The 22,791-nt window shown below is 37.8% G+C and overlaps 4 protein-coding genes across 5 annotated transcripts; 1 reads left to right on the forward strand and 3 right to left on the reverse strand.

The window, feature by feature from the left end:
- Positions 1-105: 105 nt before the first annotated feature.
- LOC107039515 (cytochrome P450 6k1-like) lies at positions 106-2,927 on the reverse strand. The gene is made up of 5 exons (XM_015259158.1): positions 2,408-2,927; positions 1,218-1,589; positions 956-1,140; positions 584-869; positions 106-275 (listed from the first exon to the last, which is right to left on the reverse strand). The coding sequence occupies exons 1-5, from the start codon at positions 2,925-2,927 to the stop codon at positions 106-108; spliced, it is 1,533 nt and encodes a 510-aa protein (XP_015114644.1).
- A 3,519-nt stretch (positions 2,928-6,446) lies between these two features.
- LOC107039570 (RNA-binding protein 33) lies at positions 6,447-15,992 on the reverse strand. The gene is made up of 11 exons (XM_015259265.2): positions 15,853-15,992; positions 14,916-15,015; positions 12,180-12,685; positions 11,024-11,799; positions 10,371-10,540; positions 10,132-10,293; positions 9,764-10,039; positions 9,129-9,282; positions 8,883-8,992; positions 7,846-8,364; positions 6,447-6,914 (listed from the first exon to the last, which is right to left on the reverse strand). The coding sequence occupies exons 1-11, from the start codon at positions 15,861-15,863 to the stop codon at positions 6,750-6,752; spliced, it is 2,949 nt and encodes a 982-aa protein (XP_015114751.1). The 5' UTR covers positions 15,864-15,992; the 3' UTR covers positions 6,447-6,749.
- On the forward strand, positions 15,958-19,558 carry LOC107039571 (probable tRNA N6-adenosine threonylcarbamoyltransferase, mitochondrial). Its single transcript, XM_015259266.2, has 5 exons — positions 15,958-16,384; positions 17,074-17,332; positions 17,416-17,544; positions 18,176-18,532; positions 19,110-19,558. Exons 1-5 carry the CDS (start codon positions 16,167-16,169, stop codon positions 19,407-19,409), a joined length of 1,263 nt encoding a protein of 420 aa, XP_015114752.1. The 5' UTR covers positions 15,958-16,166; the 3' UTR covers positions 19,410-19,558.
- Positions 19,559-19,887: 329 nt separating this feature from the next.
- On the reverse strand, positions 19,888-22,480 carry LOC107039567 (GTP-binding protein 10 homolog). Of its 2 annotated transcripts, none has more exons than XM_015259256.1 (5): positions 22,407-22,480; positions 21,962-22,040; positions 21,575-21,878; positions 20,874-21,092; positions 19,888-20,570 (listed from the first exon to the last, which is right to left on the reverse strand). In XM_015259256.1, the coding sequence occupies exons 1-5, from the start codon at positions 22,463-22,465 to the stop codon at positions 19,963-19,965; spliced, it is 1,269 nt and encodes a 422-aa protein (XP_015114742.1). In that variant the 5' UTR covers positions 22,466-22,480; the 3' UTR covers positions 19,888-19,962. The 2 variants fall into 2 exon arrangements, with proteins under 2 accessions (XP_015114742.1, XP_015114743.1); XM_015259257.1 differs by lacking the exon at positions 22,407-22,480 and adding an exon at positions 22,287-22,377.
- Between the last annotated feature and the right edge of the window lie 311 nt (positions 22,481-22,791).

Genomic DNA, 22,791 nt, shown 5'->3' on the forward strand with positions numbered 1-22,791 from the left:
TTCCTTAGAAACAAGTCTTTATAATTAATAAACTTATCCTCGTGTGTTCAAGGTAGATCGTATATTCAATCAACAAATTATAAATTTTATTCCTCGATGATATTTCTATGAATTGAGTTTTTTCACATGAAGGTACAAACCCCCTTCGGAATGAATCATCAAACCTTTTCTGGTCAACACCATTGGAATTGGAGTCCTGTCGCAGGGGGAGAACTCGTAGTGTCGTAACATCTCGATGAGTCCCAATTTGGATTGAAGTAACCCTAGTCTCTGACCTGTTGACAAAAGACAATTCCTCTAGACTAACTATTCTTCCACAAATAAATCGGAAGTGGTAAAACAGTTTAAGTCGACTCATTTCGCAGTTGAGTTTTCGAAGAATATTTCCGAATCCAAGAGAGATAGCGCAATTTTCGTAATGACATTTGTTGTAGCTCTTAACCGGCTCTACAAAAAAGATTATTACAAAAATTTGACTATCTTCCGTAGATTCCGAGATATTCGTTGAAAACTGGCCAATAGTAACAATTGACTTGTACCGTTTTACCACTTCGCTACTGATATATTCCTGTTTTGTAATTACCAATGCAACTGTGTGGACCATCACCGAATGGATACCACGCCCTCTTGGTCGATTTCTTGTTAACGTCTGAGAATCGCTCAGGATTGAATTTATCTGGATCTTCGTGGTATTTAGGATCATAATGCAGGCCCGTTAACGGTATGTAAACGGGTGTTCCTTTCTCGATGACGAGATCACTCCCAGGAACTCGATAATCTGAATCCGCAATTCGATCCAGTATCGGTAATGTCGGGTATTTACGAAGAGTCTCTGACACCACCATGTCCAAGTAGGGAAGCCCCATGATCTGCGATAATTAATAAACACTGGAATAATTGATGCGATCGCTGCTGCAATTAATGGATTTTTGAAAGACTAAACCCTGAAAAGTACCAGCTCATAAGTGATTCTACCGCCATTTTCTTCTATGGCATCGGTAATTTCTCTTCTGAGACGATTCTGCATTTCCGGTTGAAGAGCCAATTCGTAGAGGGAAAAACTTATGGCAGTGGAGGATGTTTCGAAGCCTCCTACGAAGAATATCGCTGCTTGAGCGACAATATTGTCGCCCGCGAATTCTAAAAATTAAATGGGAATTGCAATCCGTTGATTCAATTGTTCGAGAAATGAATAAATCAGTGAATGACTGTCTCACCGAAGATTTTTTTATCCGCCTCATCAGCCTCCTGATTCTTCAATTCAACCAGAAGATCAATGAGATCGGGTCTTTTGAATCCAATTTTCTCGCGTTCGTTGATAGTATCCCAAATGACAGTGCGCATAAATTGACCAAATCTTTGCGGAAATAGACGGAATCTCATCGGTGTCGATAGAAAAGGGGCAAAAAACATCGAGCTCAGCTCGATGCTGCGATAAAAAGTATCTCTAAACATTTCATTTCCTTTTTCCCAAAACTCGGCGGTAGGATTGTTCAGTGAGTTAGCTTGCAATCCGAACGCCGTTGTTGCAATCATGTCAGTTGCGTATCGTGAACAGATTTCTTTGATTTCAACTATTCGTCCGGGCTCTAAACACATGCACAAAAATTATTATGAGAAAATTCTTGCAAAATGAGTAATCATTTTTTTTCGACACTCTTGTGAGGGGCTATTCACAGGCGTAATCGTGGTGTCACTCGCTGATGTAATCACTTGTAATCCCAGTGAAATCAATGTAATCATTGTAATCACATGATGACCATATTTGTAATCAAGTTTTGGTAATCAAGTGGTAATCATTTTTAATCACTGTAATTATTTGTAATCTTTCGTAGTTGCTCCTTGTGAGACCGTGAATTTTGTTTTTGAATTTTCGCGCGCGTTGTTTCTACCAATGGTAAGTCTCAGAGATCCCTGGATCAATTTTTCTTGGAATCCCAGATCTTTATGGTTCAGAACCTTGCATAGCCAATGCGTTTTGCACCGAACATTTGTCTGTAGAAAATTGATTCAACAGAGTTAAAATTTCTTCTTATTCTGGAGAATCAACGACTGAATTATCTCGGAATTATCTGCTGGAGTGATGGAGACTGCATTACTCTGTTCTAATCCCCGCTCCTCCTTCCTCATTTCTTTGCAGGTTCTAATAATTAATTATTCCATGAATTCATATTTAATAAGAGACCATTCTTAGTGATTTCAATGATTACAGATGTTTGGTAATCACAGAATGTAATCGACGAAATCATTTGTGATCATTTGTTATCCCATAGGCAATGGTAATCAGTGTAATCAGTCCCGTAATCCTGGATAATCTATTACATTTTGTAATCGCGGTGTCACCAAATTCGTCTGTGAAAAGTCCCTCGCATTCTCGTCATTCAGAAGACTTCACTCTCGACTCTACCTTTCAAATCCAGGAGCTCCATGTGAGTAGCGAGCCCCTGTCCCACTTCCGCCAGGAGTTTCACCATGTCCTTCAACCTCTTGGATGTGTAAATCGGTGATATTTTCGTTCGGAGGAGTTTCCAGCCGGGATGCTTCAGTAAAAATAAATTGGCCGTTCCCAAAATATCATGAACACTTGCGCTGGCGTATCGATCTTTGAAGTAATCGAAGTCCTTTATGAAAATCCGCTTAATCAGCTCGGGATCACGAATCATCAGCATCGGTTTATCGAACCCGAAGAATCCGACGTAGGGTTCATCGGGTGCATAATCATAAATTTCCTTTGAAAACCTTCCGACTGATGTTCTCCCCACCATAAATTTCGCCAAGCCGCCGAAAATGGGAGACGGTGGAACGAAAACGACTCCCCGGTTTTTCCAGTAATCGAAATTTCTTATCATGTAGCGATAGATCAAGTAAATAATGAGGAGTACTAGGGTAGCTGCTTCCAGCAGCCAATTGTTCCACAACAACGACATCATTCTCGGTTTTTATAATCTCATTGACCCGTCACTGGACTTTCTGGATTCACAGAATTATTAACAAAGTACAAAGTACATTACACGACCGCTGCTGCACGCGCACTAAGTTTGTGCGGAGAAAGCGGGTCACTTCGAGGCAAGAGATTGCGCTTTTCTCATTTTTTATATCCTCAACATTATTACTGGTGGGCGAGTGTGAACATGAAAGGTTAAAGATAAAATGATAAAGACGTATTTTTGCGTCAAAACATGTCATGCCTTCACCGAGTGAAAGCATTCCTCACATTTCAGTAAAACGTGTTGCATTCCCGAATAACGCATTTGATAAAATGATAAGTGCCAATTATAGCTGCAACACGTGATGTTTTCGCGGAAAGAATCGTAAGATATTTTACGATTGAAAAAAATTTATTGAATATTTTCCGTTAGCTGCAATAATTGGTAACAATTTAAATAAAAAACAAATTAAAAATTTCAATTTAATTTCATTTATGTATTTATTTAATTTAATTCTCTAGACAATTCTGTTGGATCTCTGTTGAACAATTTATTTAGTCAATGTTATTTTCTTTTCAACTGAGTTACGCAATGGGAAAGGTAACCTGTGTGAATAACTGAACATTTTTACTGTAGACGGGTCTTCACCTTCAGATTTGAATGGCCTAGGGAATTTTCGTCAGTAACAATCTTGTCAGTAACTTGACCCTGGCGGTATTTGACCCCCACCCGGCACAGGATTTACGATCCATCTGTGGATCTTGTCCATAACCTCCGCGTTTTTGGATCAAGACCGGGCAGTCGTCAGTGACCAAATGCTACATTAGTTTCTCGCATGTAAAATAAAAAAATACACGAAACTTTTCCCTCGTTCGTTCCAACAATTTGTTTAATAAGAAGTACAAAGAATGATGAGTCTTTCGGAGATGCATGGATACCACAAGGAAACGGGTAACCCAGGACGCAGTTACTGGAGTTCAATGTGGTTCAACAGTCAATTATTCACTGTAAACGGAGGCCCATTGAAATTTCATTTGGCCGGATACAGTTTTACTGAGTTCCACAAGATGGTTCAGATAATCGAAGCTTATGGAGGGAGTTTGTCAAGGCCTGATGCCTCAGACACATTCATTTTCTGCGAGCCAGATCGTCGAGCTGTGGCAGAAAAACACGATCGTTACGACGTCAAATATTTTTACGACAGCATCGTAGCACTTGAGCCCCAGGAATTGATGAAGTATAAGCTTCAGGTCCCCACAAATGATCACGTTGTGAGTGATACCGATGGATCAAGCTATTCAGAAAGCGATGAAGAAACCCATGACGAGACCCAGGAATCAATGGATTACGAAGTTGAGACCCCAATCGATCCCTCCCCAGCCTGCAAAGACGCTGAGAAATCCACAGCTTCACAACATAATGTAACCGATCCTGAACAGAAGAACAACCTCACGAGCAATGATTGCGTTGACTTGTGCTCGTCAGACCGTGAAGACCTGAATGAACAGGGAGATGGGTCAAATCGATGCCCCAGATCAGAGGCTGAAGTTGATGCTTGTGTTCCGCAGAGTCTCTCAGATGTTGATCGTCTGAATGAGAGCACTATGCCGGGCCCCAGCACAACCCCTCAAACTAATCATCAACGTAATGATAATTACGATGAAGTTAATGAGAACGCCTCAGCAGCATCCAACGCAACTGATGATGATGGCCCTTCGAAACGTTACAATGCTTATTACAGAGATGATGAATTCATCCCGCCGGAAAGCATTCGCAAACACTACAGGAAAAAGCAGTAAGAATGATGAGAATTATTCATCATACACCACAGTGCATATTTCGCAAATAATTGGTTATGCATCTGTTCTAGATATAACACGAGTCAGAAGTTCTCTGAAGAGGACAACCAGGTAATACTAAATTGGCTGAAGGAGAGGAACGTCATGCCTATGTATGGGAGGAAGATCTGGAAGGAGTTCGTACGTGAAAAGGTATATCTATGATAGATTGTATGAGTAGAGTAAATCAGATGAGTGGACGAAGTGTGAATAGATTGGAAATAACTCAGGAAATTCATGTCGAGGAATTCCTGTAGGAAATGTCTCAGTAGAAAAAGTTTAAAAAGATAAAGTTTTACGGATTTTTTAAATAAATGTTTGGAAATTTCTATTCAACAAACAGTCAAGCTGCGGAATTATTCAATACAATCGACAAAAACTATAATATAATGTTCAATAGGAATTGAATAAAAATTCAATAAAATTTTCTATCGAATTGGCTAGATTTTTTCATGAAATATTTCGGTGCGTGCACACGAATAATGTAAAAACATCTCAATTTCCTTCAACGTTTATTTTTGAGGTTTTGGGAGACCGTGATATATCTCCGGACACTCTCCGAGGACATTACATCAGAAAATTACAGAAGCATCCGACCTACGTGAAGTACCTCGAGGATTGGAAGACTTCAGGAAGCACACTAGCACCCGCATATATGAAACGGTAAATAATTGTAGTTTTCTGTCGGCTCGAATTTATGAAATGGTCCTTTCTTTCATTCAACAGTCCGGCATATACGGAAGAGGAGGATCGAGCCATCATCAAGTATCTCATTGACAACAATATCATTCATCGAGGGAAGAACATTAAAACTTGGGTTGATTGTTTACGAGAATGCAAGGTATGTAGTCATTCCGTTGTTTTTCTACTCCGACAAAGCGGAATTTTACGTGAAATTAGAGACATAAGATTGCAAAGAAAATAACATTTATATTCAATAATTATTTCAATTAATTATTGAATTAATTCATTTAATAATTATTCAATTTATATTCAATATCGTTCTCTGTAGAATAATTGTGCGAGAAAATTTTAGTAGCTGGGGGAAATTGAAGTGGCGCGGCTAGAGTGGGCTTTCATAAATGGGGGAATCCCACACAAAACTTCACTCCGTGCGATTCCGGAATCGCCGCGCGCAGCAGCAATATTGCAAGTTGCAACTCCCTGCTTCAAACTTGTGTGAAGCCTGAACACTACTACACAATGTAGAGCGCAGCAATTTTTTACTGATTTTTTATTGATTTACAAATATATTCAAACGACAAACAAGTCCGAAATTGCTCTTGTATTGCACATAGTATAATTATTTTTGCTAACAGAACATTTTTTAGTTATCGTGGGTCAACCGATTTTCGAGAAAATTCGGAAATGAAAAAAACTAATCGATGAATTAAAATTTAATTAATGGCAATCTATGAAAATGGCAATTGAAGGAAAAAATTCCAATATCTCTGCATTCCAGTCATCGCTGCATCCAACAAGGACAGCCGGCGGCTTACAGCTGCATTTCAAGATCTCTCTTTCCATAAAATATGCGAAGTATACTGCGGACCCATCGGCCCTGAAGAAGTTCGAGAGAATGGACCCATCAAAAAACGTGAAACCCCAAAATCCCGAGAAGATCAATCCCATTTAAATCAGAATCACCCCGGGGGAATCACTCACAAAAAAAACTCCACAATTTCACGTGATGTCCAATTTATTTAATCGTTCAAAACACCACGTTTCAATGGTTACAATTCATATATATTCACTCTTATTGACGTATTATCCACTGAATTCTACGCCTGATATCACTATAAATAATTTATACATTTTATGTACATCATCGAGACACATAATGCTTGTTCTTTATCTTTATATACAAAAAAATCATCTCACTCAATTCTTCATGTTCGATTACACTACTGTTTACATAATAAAAAATGCCAAAAAGTGATATAATCTCATAATTATATCCAACATTTCATAATGCAGAGAAAGATTATGTGGTGGCAACGGTTGTCAACTGTGAGTTATTCTGTGGCAGAAATTTGACATTGATCATTGACAGATCAATCATTTTACGCTGATACTTTTTGTGAAAGACCATTGCCGCTGAGTGAGTCTTAAACACGATTGTTGCTGTTCCCTCGCCCATGATAATGCTCTATAACATCATAAATTAGACCCAATGATATTAATTATCTTCTACGCAATTATTTGCACTAATTATATACACGTAATTACAATCCACATATAATTAGTCTATTATTAACATTAATTTATCATGCATAAGAATAAAAAATACAAAACAGTAAACAAGCAAAGACGAAAAAAAATTCCTGAAGGTATTAACAACTCTCAGTTAATTGCTATAGATGTGTCTTAATTGAAAAATAATAGATGTTATTTGTAGGCATCGATAATGCAAGAAACGAAAAATATTCTAAAACCTAGAATAAAAGTGGAAAGCCAATGTTTTTTTCTTATAACTTCTTAATTGATGAATACGTGTTTCAACGAAAGAATGATACATTTATTATTTATATACATGGATCAATAAAAAATTGAACAAGAAAAATAGTTAAATTAAGTAAGGAGATGAAGTAAAAAGCTTGGTAACAATTTTCCAATTGATTAGTTCATTAATTAATCAAAAAATATTGATATTCATTTCATTTACAAGTTCATTAATCTATTACTTATATACAATAGTCATCAGTTTTCGTAATAATTCTTTGATCAATTAATGAATTAATCAGCAGATTCCATCAGCAGTTCAGCAGAAGAATGATTTTATTATTTACGTATATTAACCATGCATGAAAAAGCACTGCGAAAGGATGAAACGAGAAGACAAAAGCATTGTAAAATTTTTTTATCCGAACATTACAATTTGAACAGAAGTATTTTGAAAAATAAAATGATGAGAAAAAGCGAAAAGTTTTGTAACAATTTCATGATTAATTAATCAATTAAACAGTAGATTCCAATGAGCATTTTAACAGAATAACGAGGAACTTATTTCATACATCAATCATGCATGAAAAAGTATCCTAACAATTCTTAAATTATTCATTTCAATTGAAAATAATCACCTCTAGAGTTCCAATTCCCTGGCACATGCGGCGAATTTGCGCTTCTGAAGTGCTTGCTGCTAAATTCTCAATCAAAATAGTGTTTGATTTTCCCTCAGCTAGTCTCTTCACCTGCACCGGCTTCTGGAGAACAACTCTATTACTCTGGACAGTCCCTGGAGCTTTCTTGATAGTTCCTGCTGCAACTTCAGATACAACAACTTTCCTAATTGTCGTAGGTCTCTCCTTGACGACAGTTCTGCCTCCACCAGCAGCAGTCTTCTGAAGCTGAAGAGGTCCTTTCTTCGTCAAAGTCTCTGCTGATGGGCTCTGAGGATTGCTCTGGGCCTTCTGGAGGTTCGAGACTGTCTTCTGAATGGACGTCGCCACTCGTGCATTGGGCAATTGCTTCTGAATAACTACTCTCCGAGTTGGAACTGGTTTTTTCACTTCTCGTGGATTTACTGAATCCTTTGAGGGCTGATTATCGGGGGCTATTTTCTCAGACACTGTCCTCACTATCCTCACTGGCTTCTCAACCTATAAAAAAATTTTTTTGTCATGAAATAGAGGTTTTTTAATTGAATAAAACAAATCTCAATTGTTTACTGCTTTATTAATAGAGGAAATAAATTACAAAAAATGAAAATCAGCTCTTTCGGTTATAAATAATTGAATTATTTTTATTCATGTCATTCCAGCATTCATTTTTTTTCATTCAACATTAAAACTAGAGAGATCATTGATTAACAATTGAGACAACAAGTAAAATGAGAAATTGTTTCATTACAATTGATGGATTAATGAGTTCAAAGTACTATTTCAAGTAGATCTGTAAGCGTTAATGGATCATTAGAGTTATTGAAAAATTCATCATCTCAATGTTGAATTATTGAAATTATAAATTATTTATTAAAAGTATTCAGATCAACGGTTGATTTCTGAGATTATTCTGCGCACACATTATTTTAATCATCAGTTATTAAGTCGTTCAGGCACATAATTCAGTCATTAAAATTATTTATTAAAATGTTCTAGGAGAATTTTGATCAAGGTACCTCTGTAGCTTGTCCAGCTGCGACACGAATTCTCGGTCTAGCAGTTACAGTGGTTTCTGAGAGATCTTTTGAGAGTGTTGCTATCGATGATGTGCTCTCCTGTTGATGATCTGGAAGAATTCATTAATTTGATTGAAGCTAAATTTTTTTATTTGTTGGCTCCATGATCGTCACAATTTACCAAGAAAAAATGTCAGTGTATGGTCAGTCATTAATATGGTGGAGTAAGGGGTAATTAAAAATTACCATTGTTCTTAAGCTCCTTGGAATCTTCTCCTTGTCTCTCCAGTGCTGCTTGCTTCCTTCGATTCTCCTTTTCTTGGAGAATTTTCTCACGCAAACGCTTCTGCTCCTCCATTTTTTTCCGGTACTCACGCTCCTCCGGATCCATCTCTGCCTCCTGTTAATTAAGGAAATGATAATTAGTGTTTGGAGATCTTGAGGATGATTTCAGTGGAATGAATGGATGTGTAATTTGTAATTTGTGGAAAATGGTGAGAACATTTTTTATAGAAAATTCAGTCACAAAAGTGAATTTGAAGTTTTTTCGTGTAATTACTAATTTAAAAAATACCTCATTAACGAAAACTTAGTAATCAACGTATATTTTTCATCTATTTTAATTCAATCAATTATCTCAATAATGAGGAGTGGTAGGTGAGCATGACAATGTTTTGTATGACTTTTTATTGTATAATTTAAGGTCCATTCTTGTTAATTAATTTCATAATTGTCATTATGCCGATGAATTTTTTGTAGGCAATAAAATTTTCTACGCAAAAGTTCCCCTGAAATTCTCTCTTAACATCACTTTGTCCCACGACGAATGCAAAATTATTGTATTTTTCACATTTGACTGAATGAAAAAAATGTATTTTCACCTGAACATCTTTGTGGTGATCACTGGGCTCTGTACGTGTGTCATGAGGACTTCTGTGTGCTCTCATTCTTTTGGGACTGACATCTCGTCCCCTGTCCTGAGGCTCTGGAGTCCGTTTCTGGCCAAGTCTGGGGGCTGGACGACTGGATGAATTCGGTGGTCTCGATCTCTGATCGTAAGAGTCATTGTGATAGCTATTACTTGGTGGAGGGGGTCGAGACCTGGGTGGAGGATCTCGCGATCGTGGAGGTGGACTTCTGTCTCTGTATCTTTGATCCTGAAATGAACAAGGGAACAGGCGGAATAATTAAGAAACTTATGGCACAGATAACTTAAACCATAATTAGATCAAAGAAGAATGAAACTTACATCGGGATAAGGATCTCTACTATCAGATTTATATTTATCATAATCTCTGTAGCTGCTATCACGTCCGTAGTTACTCTCCCCAGAATAACTCTTCGAGGGGCTCAAACTTCTCGGCTTTGCCTTGTTCTCTTGCCATACGTCTGAGAAATATGCGTATGGATCCTAAATAAGAAATTTTAAATCGATTAATACTCGATGGAATAAATTTAAGGGCTCAACAGAGAATTTGAGAAACTTACATCACTCTTGTTCTGAGCATAATTCTTCTGATAATCTTGTGAGTTTTCTTGATTTGTGGGGGCATTGAACGGTGGCTGGCCAGGATATGGGCCGGGATTCGGTCTAAATTGTTCACTTGGGTGGGGGTGAACGACTGGAGGTTGTTGAGGATTGTCCCAAGGAGGTCTTCCTACGAGAATAAACAACAACAAATACGGTGAATTTAAAAAACTATCCAAGTATCTATGTAATTGTATAAAAACGGAGATAAAATTTCGATTATTAACAAAGGAATCATTTGAACACCAATTATTATAGAAAATTTTCTCGAGGAAATTCAATTCCCGAGATAAAAATCCCTCGATCTTCGGGAACCTCCCATTCCCAAAAAATCTCAAAATCAAACGAAAAATCTTTTTTAACAGAAGTCTAAATCAATTCAGTAGCGAAGTGGTAAACCGGTACAACTCACTTTTGACTATTGTCCATTTTTCAATGAATATCTCGTTATCTGACGGAGCTAGCAAAATTTTTGTTATAACCTTTTTTGAAGCTCTCAATTCGCCCTACAAAAAAAGTTATTACAAAAATTTCGCTATCTCCCTTAGATTCGGAAATATTATCCAAAAACTCAACTGGGAGAAAAAAAAAGCCAAAATGAAGAAAACTCTACCTTCACTCGTCTGCTGGGAATTTCCCCTGAAGTGTGGATTAATCAGGATCTTCTGAGGTATCTGAACACTGGGCACGGGATGCTGTTGATGCACCACCCCAGGGTTGAACTGTCCAACCGGTTGGCTGTTGTTGTACGCAGATCTCCCATCGTACATGTTCCTGGCCTCCCAGGGTGGCTCCTGGAACTGCTGACGAGGCTCGAAGCCAGGCTGCCCCCCCATGGGCACACTCTGATGGGGATGAGGAGCCTGATGAGGGATCTGGCTGGGTCCTGGGTGTCTGAAAGGCGGCATGGGCCCCTCGGGCTGTCCTGGTGGCATTCCTGGATGAGGTGGGTGCATTGGGGGGCCCTGGCTCCCCGGCATAGGGGGTCCAGGCTGCATGTTGGCCATCATTGGACCTGGGGGCATCATCTGACGTCCTGGCATGTCCTGCTCGTGCTGGGGCCTTGGGAAGTGCTGGTTGGGCATGAATCCTGGATTCATTGGGCCATTAAATCTTGGAGTAAGCCCTCCTGGCATTGGACCTCGTGGTCTGAAGTCCATTGGGGGATTCTGGTGACGTGGAGGACCTTGGAACTGATTTGGATTGAACTGATGGGGCTCGTTGAAGTGGGGACGAGGCGCTCGGGGATACTGCTGAAACTGATTCTCCTGGGGATACATCATCTGCGGGTTCATTATGTTCGATGGACCGTTCTGGAAGTGCCGGTTGTCTTGCAGGGGAGGTCTGTACTGCGGCTTTTGCTCGTCGAACGAGGGCCGAGGTATGAATCTGAAAAAAAGATTTTTTTACATTAAATTGTTTAGAGCATTAATAACGATAGTTTTTGCTAAATATCTCTGAAAATAGGGGAGATAAGGCAATCCTCAATTCAACCTTTTTTGAAGAGAATTTTGAGGGCTACAAGAAATGTCTTGTGACATTTTCACTTATACCCCTTTCTTTCCGAGATATTTCCAAAAATAAACTGATAGAAAAAAAATCAATGACGAAACCAGACTGTTAAATAGAGAAAGTATTTTTTAATGAAATGAAAAGTCCAGCAAAAAAGTGTCATGAAATTTTCTCTCATGTCCAAATACTTCCCAATGTAACCAAAAATAATTGCTTAAATCATAAATCAAAATGCATAAAACGTGATAGTGCCATACCTTGGATTATAATTCCCCACATTCATCGGATATCTTCCGCCCCTGATGCCCCTCATCATCCCTCGTCCCCTTCCCCTACCCCGGAACACCGGCCTACTCTGTTCAGCAGTGACAACACTCTCCAGTGAATCCGGAATGTCACTATTCATCTTCGGTGATATCATGATCCTCTCAGTTTGAAATCTATTCCGCCTCTCCCTGGCCTCCTCGCACTCATCCTCCTCCACAATCTGTCCATTTCCACCGATGTCCCTCTTCTGCAGCTTCTCCCTCAAGTCCCCCAATCCCAAATTCATCTGATTTTTCTCATCGTAATTACACCGACGTTCGTCGTAATAATTTCCACGATTATCAACACGTTCGTCATTATAATGACTTTGGTTATGGCTATCAGTCTCGTTCCTATACTCGACATTATCATCTTCACCCTCTAAATCGTCGAGGGCATCGGTCACTCCTAAATCCAGCACATCGTCTGTTTCCTCTTCTCCCTTATAGCTATTCTGCTGCTCGAGAATTAAATATGCCAAATTTTTTTCATGAATTATCATACTCTCCTCCTCCTCTTGATTTATTATTGTAACATTTTTTTTCCTCTATTCAATTGCATTAGTCATCCATTTTCATAGATTCTCTTTCGATAATAATCTTAATCTACTTATGTGGTAAAATAAATAGTGAACATATTTGCTAGAGGACAGAAATTAATTTCTCCATTTTTTCTCTTCATTCGTGCTTTCTATTTCCAATGGCTTTTTTCTATAGTTTTCTCTTCACTGATCTCATTATTTTAATTTTTTTGATTTTACATGGGGAGAACGTGTGATGATTCTGTGTCAATGCGATACATCTAACGTGCATTACGCGATGTGCTTGGGTATGAAGGAAATTCTTCGAGACTAGTAATCATTGGGATTTTTTATATAAATTATTTGTCAGTTAACCCATGGGCTATTGGCTATTGGCTTTCGTTATTAAAATTATGAGAATTTAATTCTTCGGTTTTGGTGTTTGTACAGCCGGTGGTTGTTTACAATTTTAATTGCATTGTAGCATTATGTATTTGAGAACATGTGCATTTTACAGATAAATATTAATATTATAGTTGAATGAATGAAGGCATAAAGGCATATAATTTTAAATTATGTCTGGTCGGTAAAAAAAATTAACAAAAATTTTCTATTTGACAGGTTTTGTTTCTGATATTTGGGATAGAATAGATGATGCTACAATGCATTGAATCATCGCAATTACATTCATCGTGAACATACAGTATCAGACAATCGCGTGCACATTTCACTAATCTCCGAAAAAACGATTTTTTTAAGTTTTATTTTTCACTTCGAAAATTGTTTTTAAAAACTTGAAGAATCTCGGAATAAACAGCTTGCAGAATTAACGAATTCAATGGCTGATTGAATGGTTAATTTATCGTCAGAAACAGAGATCGGCAAGAAAACGAGTTCCATTATTAATATTTCATTACAATATCAATGGCTAATGAAAAAAATTGAACTGATTTTTTTTCGTAATGAATAATAAATCGAATGGATTTTTCATTGTGATACTAATGAGAAATGAAAATAAATTTTTCTTTACTGATTGAATGATTACCCTGAAATATTCAAGTGTAATCTCTGACTAGATAAATAACAATTTTTATTTCTAATTTTGACTCGTTGATGCGGTATTTAAAAACGTGAATTTTTCAATATTCATTCATAATATAATGAAAAATATTTACACGTCAATATTAAAATTAATAATTAATAAATATTGGTGGAGATAGTAGATATTTAACTATTATTAAATATTAATAAATATTAATGAATATTTGTGCCGATCTCTGATCAGAAATTGCTGGAGAATGACTGAATGATCAAGAGTCAACAATGAAAGCTATCAATGCTTGTTGAAAAAATAAATCTACAATTATTGAGTTTCACGGCAGACTTAGATGGTAATACAATAGATACAAAGACGCTGTGATAATTGACAGCAGAGGGGAAGAACGAAATATATTCTATTGGATATGATTTTTTCCGCCTGCTGATCGCTTTCCCTTCCTCTGTATTTTTAAATTTTCGCATTTTCGAATTGTCAATTGTCAAAATGTGGATATTCCTTGCAAAAACATGAAGTTATTGTACAGAAGGAATTCTCCATTATTCTCTTGAACGAATTTTCAATTTTTTCTGTGTGATTAATTCACTGATACGTTTTCTCAACTTTGAAGTTGTTTTTTAAATTCGAAATTATCATTTTTATCGATTTTTACAGAATTTGTGGAGAATAGTAGACGAGAGAGGACAACGCCAACATTACACACATACATACGATCCAATTACAGAGAGACGATAAAAAACTTAAAATTACGCATGACTGTTTTATACAAATTGGATAAACGGTTTTACACTTTAATAATCATCATTTTTTTTTTCAATGGGAAAATGGGTGGAGACATTTAGATCTTCGATTGGGGGGAGTAATCCTCAGAAACTGAAAAATTCGCAATTTCGTGAGACAACTTATGACGAAAGAAATGTAGTGATTAACATTGGAATGCTTGTGAGAGGATTTTGAATCGTTGAGGAAAATTTGCGACATGAGGTCTGAGAAATGAGGTGAGGTGTTTACATCTGACTGATTTTTTTCACATTTTTCAACATTTTTTTGATGATTATTTTAATTAAGATTCAGTCCTTGGAATGAGGACTATTTAAATGACTAGCTCACCCTGTCGATTTCATAGTCGTCAGCCAGGAGGGCCTCCTCCTCGTCGTTTCCCAGGTCATACTCTTCGTCGCCGAGGTCTTCGTCCAATAGAGTATCATCTCTGCAACAATGAATTAATGTGTGTTAAATTAAGTTGACAGTACATTGCAGAGGATTTTCTCAGCTACTTAATAGAGACGTCTCCTGGAATTTTTCTCTAGAGCATAAAAATTTTTTGGAAACATCTTTCCAACAATTTTTTGTCATAACTACACTGACAGAAAAACAAACACGTTGTCAAACAAGTGAAATAAAATCGCTTTAACTCTTGAAACGTTGGCTCAACATTTGGCCCAGCATTTTCTCCTAGAACAACTTACGAAATAATTGAATTACAACATTCGCCCTAATAATTCCTCCAAAAACATATCAGGCCTCCGAAAGGGGAGAGCATGACAAAACGAATCACCTCCAATCGTTAATATCTCCTCACCAAACGATGCGATTCCTACGAGTCAAAGCTCATTTCAAGCCTTGCAAAAATACCTCGAAAATGAAAAAAAAATCCCGAAAATTCACTCTGCCGTTTTCGGCTCATCAACCACCAGAGACGACCGTTCTGCCACACTCGCCCCAACACAATCCACATCTAAAACTATTTTATTCCGAAGAGTTCAGTTATTTCACCCAACGATTTTAGGATGAATGAGCTGCGGGTTACTAACAGATATTTCAGGTACTCAAACAACACTTGGCACTGCGTCATTGTCGCCAAACTGCGAGAATCTAACCTCAAACCCCGTCCCCCACCATTTTGCAGTTGTGCGGCGTTCACGACAAAACAATTGACTCAATTCAATCGCAATTCGATAGTTCGTCATTGTTGGGGTGGAATGCAACTCGGAGAAGTGTTGGATGACGGTTTTCAGCGGGGAATAATGAGGAAATATGCACTTACTGATCTGACATTGTCTCCTCCCTGCGACGGCTTGGTCGAATCGATTAATTAACGGCAGTTTCGAGCTTTCTCGTGACGTATTGACCCACATCGAATGGCCGCACAGTTCGATTACTATCGAATGGCCACCGGTGAAGTCCACATGTGCTAACCTGACAAAAACAACAATTCAGAAATAATTAAATTAATTAAAGACTCGACAGTAGAACTAATTCTGAGGAATTGTTAATTTTGCAACAAAATTTTTGTTGAAATAATTTTGTTTTATTCTGTCAACGAGGTTTCATGTGTCGTGAATTAAAGAAATTGAAGAAATGTCGGGCTTGTCGGTGATGAAGAGAAGTCGGTTGTTGCGGGGAAATTGTTTATCCGATTTGTTTAAAAGGGGGAGGGGTAGGCAGTTTGGCGATGGGACATGTGCGAGGATCCTGGGAATCGAGACGAGTTGTGATGATACTGGAATTGCCATTGTGGATGGCGCGGGAAGGATCCTGGGGGACGCGTTGCACTCTCAACAATCGACACATTTGCAGTGTGTTTTTGTCATGATTAAGAATTAATAATTAATAATTAATTAGTAGGGAAGATTACGATTCCTTTGGCGCCGCTATTTGACAGATATTTTCCATACCATTTTTCCCCAGGAATAAGGGAACAATTTGACAATTTGACTTTTTTTAAATGTTAATAAGGAATTGAAATGTTGACAAAATTTAATAATTTTTTTCTCAATTCAAGGAACAACTCTTTCTCTTTGTGACGAGCCTAAACTGAGCTCAATTGATAAATTTGTTTCTGAGTTATGAATAATTTAAAAAAAGTCTAGTGTCCATTTTACCCCATCCTCCCCTACTCAATTTTAATGGAAATTTTTTTGTTGAGATTTTTTTGATTGATTTTTTTTCTGAAAAAATTGCAGCAACAATCGCGAAAATTCAGTCAACAAAATCTACAACAAAAGAATTTTCAGTCAAAAACGCAACCGAGGTGGCACCCTTGTGAACCTCGTGACCCTGGCGACTCCTTTTTTATTATGTGACCCTAGTGACTTCGTGACCTTAGTGACTCCTTGTTCGTCTGATATTGACGACTCAACCAAGTTTTTTTCATCTCACCTTGTCTTCCACTTGATTGAAAACCCGCAAAATAATAGGAATATTCTTTTACTTTTAGCCCTCCACAATTATTTTTCATTTTCCATTTCCAATCAATGCCCGATAGATATGGAGGTATCATTCCCCCAGTGGCACGTGAGCTCCACCGGAAAAACATCACAGACGTCTGTGAGAGAGCCTTGAGAGAAGCGAACTTGAGGGTAAGAGATGTCGATGCTATCGCAGTAACTGTCATGCCTGGTTTAGCCCTCTCCCTGATGATTGGGAGAAGCTTTGGACAGTACCTCTCGAAAATAGGGAATAAACCGTTGATCCCCATTCATCACATGGAGGCACATGCACTGACTGCTAGAATGTCGGAAAAGGTAGAAGAGGAGCACGAAAAACGTGACATTCACTCGCAATCAATTCAACCAAAGTGATAGACGATTTTTTCCTGTTAGAACAGGTAGATTTTCCGTTTTTGGTGCTTCTGATTTCCGGGGGACACTGCATGCTAGCTCTTGTCAAAGATGTGGCGGATTTCTACTTGTTGGGGACTAGTGTGGATGACGCGCCAGGTGAAGCTCTCGACAAGGTAATTTTACAGATAAGTCCTCGGGATTTTTGCAGTTATTTTTGGGCAATCGATTTTTGTAAACAACACGTGAATTGAATTTTAATTAACGATGAACCGGCGATGATATTTTACTGCAGTATAAATTCTGTTCCCTTCAATTAAATATTTGATACCACTATTCACTTTTTTTCAAAATAAAACGCAAGAAATCGACTAATTATCTCCCGTTCCATCACTCGCACGAAAAAAATTACAAAAAAATCTAGCGAATTCGCTGGATCAGTCTATTGGACTTCTATTGAATTTTCTATTCATTCTTGGCCGAATAGAATTCGATTTTTCTATACAACTTATTCTATTGAGTTTTTTTTAAATAAAATTTCTTCGGTTCAAATGTTCTGTTTTTTTGGAAAAAAAGTTTAGAAAATTTCAGCCGAGGAAATGCTATGCAAAACAGCTCAGTAAAATAAGTTCTGCAGAAAAATCGAATTCGTTCGACTTTCGGTACGGAATATTTTCTATTGAACATTTCAATCGAGTCGACCAATAACTAATAGAAATATAATTTAATAGAAATTCAACAGAATTTTCTAGCGAATGGGCCAAGTTTTTCTATGAATTTTTTTTATAAGTGAATTCACGTTTTCAGACAGCAAGAAGATTAAAAATGAGAAATCTCCCTGAGTATGCCGACAAAAACGGCGGAGCTGCGATTGAATTAGCGGCGAGTAAAGCCACAGACCCTTTTCAATTCGAGTTTCCAGCGCCAATGACACACTACAGAGACTGCAGCTTCAGTTTCTCTGGGCTGAAGAATTCTGCGGACCGCATGATATTGAAAATGGAGAGGGGACATGATGTTCTTGGTGACGGAGTCATTCCGGATCTGGAGAACTTCTGCGCTGCATTCCAGCTGTGCGTTGCCAAGCACATTGGGCACAGGACGAAGAGAGCTATGATGTTCTTGGATAGGAGGGAGTTGCTCCCCCAGGACAAAAAAACTTTGGTACTGCATAATTACTCTACACACTTGTGAATATTTCTATTTTTTGAGGCATAAAGCATTGAAGAAGGCATTTTTTTCAATTTTTCGAATCATTTTTTCTCTTAAAAATTCTGAGTTTTTGATTCTCTATTTAAAAAATCCGCAGCTTTACTCTGCGTTTTTTTCTTATAGAAAATATTGACAAAAAATTTTTAAGAGGATCACACTCACTACTTCAGTTGTAATATAAAAAAATGGGAAAAATTAGGGGTTTGATTTTTTTGATGGATCAAACACCAAAAAAAAGAAGTTTTTTAAAAAGCCCCTGGACTCGAGTAAAACATTTATCTGGGGGTAGAAAACATTTTTCGTACCTGCGAAAATTTTCTACAAAAAAAAATGAATTTCGACATGATTGAGGAATTAATTAAAATCAGCATTTCGGACTAGTCAAGCGATAATTCTTAATCTCAGTCAAAAAGTCACGAGAAATGGCCAATAAAATAGCCAATTACTTTTAAAAAATGATAAAATAATTTAAAAACTGTTTCTTGATATAATTAAGTAATCTCTAATGCTCTTGATTATTGATCCCTAGGTTGTGTCAGGTGGTGTCGCCTGCAATAATTTCATAGCGAGGAGTCTCCAAACGATCTGCAGTGAGATGGGCTATCGTTTCGTCCGCCCCCCACCAAAATTCTGCATGGACAACGGGATTATGATCGCCTGGAATGGAATTGAACGGTGGAATGCTGATGTGGGTGTTCTCAGAGACCCTATTGAAATAGAAAAACTCGAATTCCAGTCCAGGGCACCTCTGGGCATCGACTGGACAGATGTTGTTCGAGGGGACGATATTCCTTGCAGAACCATCAGGTCTAAGGAATTATATCCCTGATGAAAATATTCTAGTTCATTTAGAATTTTTACTTATGAAATTATCTGGACAATGAGCGGGTCGAGGAGAAAATATTTATTACTATAATAAATAGTAATGGGATTTTGAAATATAATGTTTTACACATATTTTTGTTAATTATTTTTTGTTAGTTCGGAATTGAGTAGTCACTTGCCTGATAATTATCAGGGGTGAATTTAGCTCATTCGAGTGTAAAAAATTTAAAAATATGAATAATAAGAAAATTGAATTGATTCAGTAGAATTTTTTGTTAAATTAACACAAAAAAAAAACATCAGACTTCTTGTAGAAATTTCTGTTTTTCATAGAGAAATTTTCCTGTTATTCCCTCCTAATATCACTGATTCCTAAAATAATTCCAAAATAAACAAGAAATTTAATCTTTTCAATTCCTGAATCCATCTCTACCAATAAATAATCCCGTGATTGGGAATGATAAATGACCAAAACCACTCAATTTTCCTTACAAAACGACTCATTTAATAATCCAATTGAGCTATGTACAATATTTTCACATTCGAGATAAAGCCATTCAAACAGTTAATGGTAGATGTCGTCTAGATTCTCTCTTAAGTCTTTCGTAGACATCGGCCTCCCTCGGAAGTTCTTCATTCTTCTTCAACTCCTCCTCCGCCTGTTTATCTAGATTAACCCGTATCCTCTCCTTAACGAGTTCGATCTCCTCATCCTTCCCCAAACCCAACGACACAGTGAGAATTTCGTTGAACTGCAGAGGGACCTCTGGCCGAAGTTCGTCAGAAACATTATCGAAAGCTGTTTGGAGGTCGTTCAGAGCTGGCTCGATCTCCTTGAACTTCTTATCGGCCTCTGGGGTGTCCATTTTGTTGATCACCAGCATCGAGTGCATGCTCAGAAGGTCGGGTTTGTAGAGCTCGAGCTCCTTGTTCAAGAGGATAACTGTCTCCAGGCAACTTCGAAACGTTCGCTGGACTGATAGTCGAAATCCCTGGATGTCAACGACGAACACTAGGATTTTACATCTCTCCAAGTGCTTCAGAAACTTGTGGCCCATGCCTACGTTGACGTGGGCGCCTTCGATCAGCCCTGGAAGATCTGCCACTGCGATTTCTCTTATGTCTGGGTACTGAATTATCCCGAGATTCGGTCTTACAGTTGTGACTGAAAGAGAGGAAATTCATTCTATATTATATTTGTTTTCATAAAAAATAATTAATCTATTAATTTTTTAATGATAGAATAAAAATTTTCTGTAGAACTCATTCTGTTGAGATATTTTTTGTAGAAATCCCTCGACCTGAATTTTCTAACTCTTCTCATTGCATTTTTTTCCTACGTGTTGGAGTTATTTTCTGATTTTCTCAGGAACCACTGGATTCAGTTTGAAAGTCAAGAAGCATTTCTAACAATTAAATGCAGATTTTTTTGTCTAAAACGATCGGATTTGATATGAAAAACAATTACAAGGATAATCAGCAACTTTTGGTTTTGCCCTCGAGACACTCCGCAGCAGAGTGCTCTTCCCAGCATTTGGGAAACCCACGAGTGCAGCATCAGCGATCAACTTCAGATCCAGAGTCACAACTCTGTGCTCTCCTTTCTGCCCACTCCAGCCAGTCTCCTCACATCCTCCAGCCCCTCCGTGAGCTATGATCACCTTGGAATCTGGTTTATCGAGGTCTCCTGCCAAATTCACAAAAATTCATTCGTAAAAAAAAGCAATTCTTCCAGTGGGAAAATTTGAAGCTAAAAATATTGTCTTCACCTTTTCACCCGGTACGTAGGGGAGGTCGGGGTAAAACGGACACTTGACTTTTTTTTTAAGTGCTAATGAGGGGTTGAAATGTTGATAAAATTTAATTTTGTTCACAATACAAAGGACAATTCTGTCCCTTTGTGATGAGCCTAAATTGAGCTCAATTGATCAATTTGTTTCTGAGTTATGAATAATTGTAAAAAAGTCTAAAGTGTCCGTTTTACCCCACCCTCACCTAATAATTGAAAAAAGAACGAAAGAATGTTCAGAATATGAAGTTGGCATTCATTGTATAATTATCTGAACTCATTTTAAATAGATAATTTTCATAATTAAACGGCTTAACCAACGAATTAATTGATGAGTTCAATCAACGTTCTACGAAGAATTGTAGGTTTCGTTAAATCACCTAAAACAGCTCCATTGCGATCGAAAATGGTGACCCCCCTAGGTACAGGGATCTCCACGTCCTGTCCCACGACTCCTATGAGTCCCTTGAACGTACTAGGCTCTCCATTTGGAGCAACAATCTTCTTGTTCCTGTATTTTCTCTCGACATCGTACAACGTCTGTCCCTCAGTGGCAATAGCGTAAACATGCCCACCACGTCCTCCCACACCTCCATAACGTGGCAGGCCCATCCCTCCAGTGCCACCACGCACGTACAGCTCCATGGAATCCAGGAAACCCTTCCTCATGTACTTCCTGGGCTTCTGAATGGCATAAAAAACATCCTAATGTATCCTCCACTTTCTTACGTCAATCGTGAGACCCACGTGTGCTATTCTGTACTCACTTTTGCCTGGTAGGCGGCATAACCTAGGAAACGCGTCAAGAACACCATTTTTTTTGGATTTATGCAGAATTTTTCGTCGCTGTAAAACACATAATAGTTCGGTTTAATTGAGTATTTTAAGAGGTGACGGTTTTTTCCAATTGTTACGGCGTAATTGTCTCGATTTTAGTGCAATGTTTATTGGAGGATTCAAACTGGTACGTCGAAATGGGGATTAGCGGGGGGGCTCCGTTTTGTTCATGTAGTATATATTCCAGAAGAATATCCGTAGATTTTTGGAGTGGGGGACACGCATATGAGTGGGAATCACGTAGAGTGGGGGTACCCTGGGAAAGATAATCTTCTACTAGAAGGCCTATATCCCCGAATGTGCAGAGACTTGTGAAAAGTCTAAGGGAACAACTGCACATAAATTGAACTGTACATAAAAAAAACTGCCCATAACCACGTTTGTTCACTATCCTTGCAGTCGGCCAAACAGTATCGGTAGAGTAGAAATAGCATTCGTTTTATTTGCAGTCGATATTAACAATGGATGGCGCCATGTGTCTCACTATAGCGCAAATGATCGTCGCAGATTCGATCAATTAGCCCCTCATGTATAGATATTCCAAATTTTTTTTTTCCTCATTGAAGTAGTTTTGAAGAAAATTGCGAGCTAATAAAAAACATTTGCTAGTTACTACTTTTTTTAAAATAAATTTTTGACAAATCACTCCTGAAAAAAAAGAGGTTATCCCCCCTATTTTATTATTTCCAAAAAAATTTATCACCAATCGATAGCAAATTGTTTGAAGATTTTTGCGAGTTAAGAAAAAATCGTCAATGCA

This window comes from Diachasma alloeum, unplaced genomic scaffold (assembly GCF_001412515.2).
Source record: "Diachasma alloeum isolate Michigan unplaced genomic scaffold, Dall2.0 Dall_scaffold_00301, whole genome shotgun sequence".
NCBI lineage: Eukaryota > Metazoa > Arthropoda > Insecta > Hymenoptera > Braconidae > Diachasma > Diachasma alloeum.

Excerpts from the sequence above, each read along its gene's own strand:
- LOC107039571 (XM_015259266.2), top strand. The coding sequence starts at position 16,167 with ATGTCGGGCTTGTCGGTGATGAAGAGAAGTCGGTTGTTGCGGGGAAAT. Across the intron at positions 16,385-17,073 it reads CAACAATCGACACATTTGCA|ATATGGAGGTATCATTCCCC; the intron begins GTGTGTTTTTGT and ends AATGCCCGATAG. Across the intron at positions 17,333-17,415 it reads CTGCTAGAATGTCGGAAAAG|GTAGATTTTCCGTTTTTGGT; the intron begins GTAGAAGAGGAG and ends CTGTTAGAACAG.
- LOC107039570 (XM_015259265.2), bottom strand. Across the intron at positions 12,686-14,915 it reads ACGACTATGAAATCGACAGG|CAGAATAGCTATAAGGGAGA; the intron begins GTGAGCTAGTCA and ends ATTCTCGAGCAG. Across the intron at positions 10,294-10,370 it reads ATGCTCAGAACAAGAGTGAT|GATCCATACGCATATTTCTC; the intron begins GTAAGTTTCTCA and ends TTTCTTATTTAG.
- LOC107039515 (XM_015259158.1), bottom strand. The coding sequence starts at position 2,927 with ATGTCGTTGTTGTGGAACAATTGGCTGCTGGAAGCAGCTACCCTAGTA. Across the intron at positions 1,141-1,217 it reads GGCGGATAAAAAAATCTTCG|AATTCGCGGGCGACAATATT; the intron begins GTGAGACAGTCA and ends TTTAATTTTTAG. Across the intron at positions 276-583 it reads TGGTCCACACAGTTGCATTG|GTCAGAGACTAGGGTTACTT; the intron begins GTAATTACAAAA and ends TTTTGTCAACAG.
- LOC107039567 (XM_015259256.1), bottom strand. The coding sequence starts at position 22,465 with ATGCTATTTCTACTCTACCGATACTGTTTGGCCGACTGCAAGGATAGT. Across the intron at positions 21,879-21,961 it reads ATGCCGCCTACCAGGCAAAA|AAGCCCAGGAAGTACATGAG; the intron begins GTGAGTACAGAA and ends TATGCCATTCAG. Across the intron at positions 20,571-20,873 it reads AAAAGTTGCTGATTATCCTT|TCACAACTGTAAGACCGAAT; the intron begins GTAATTGTTTTT and ends CCTCTCTTTCAG.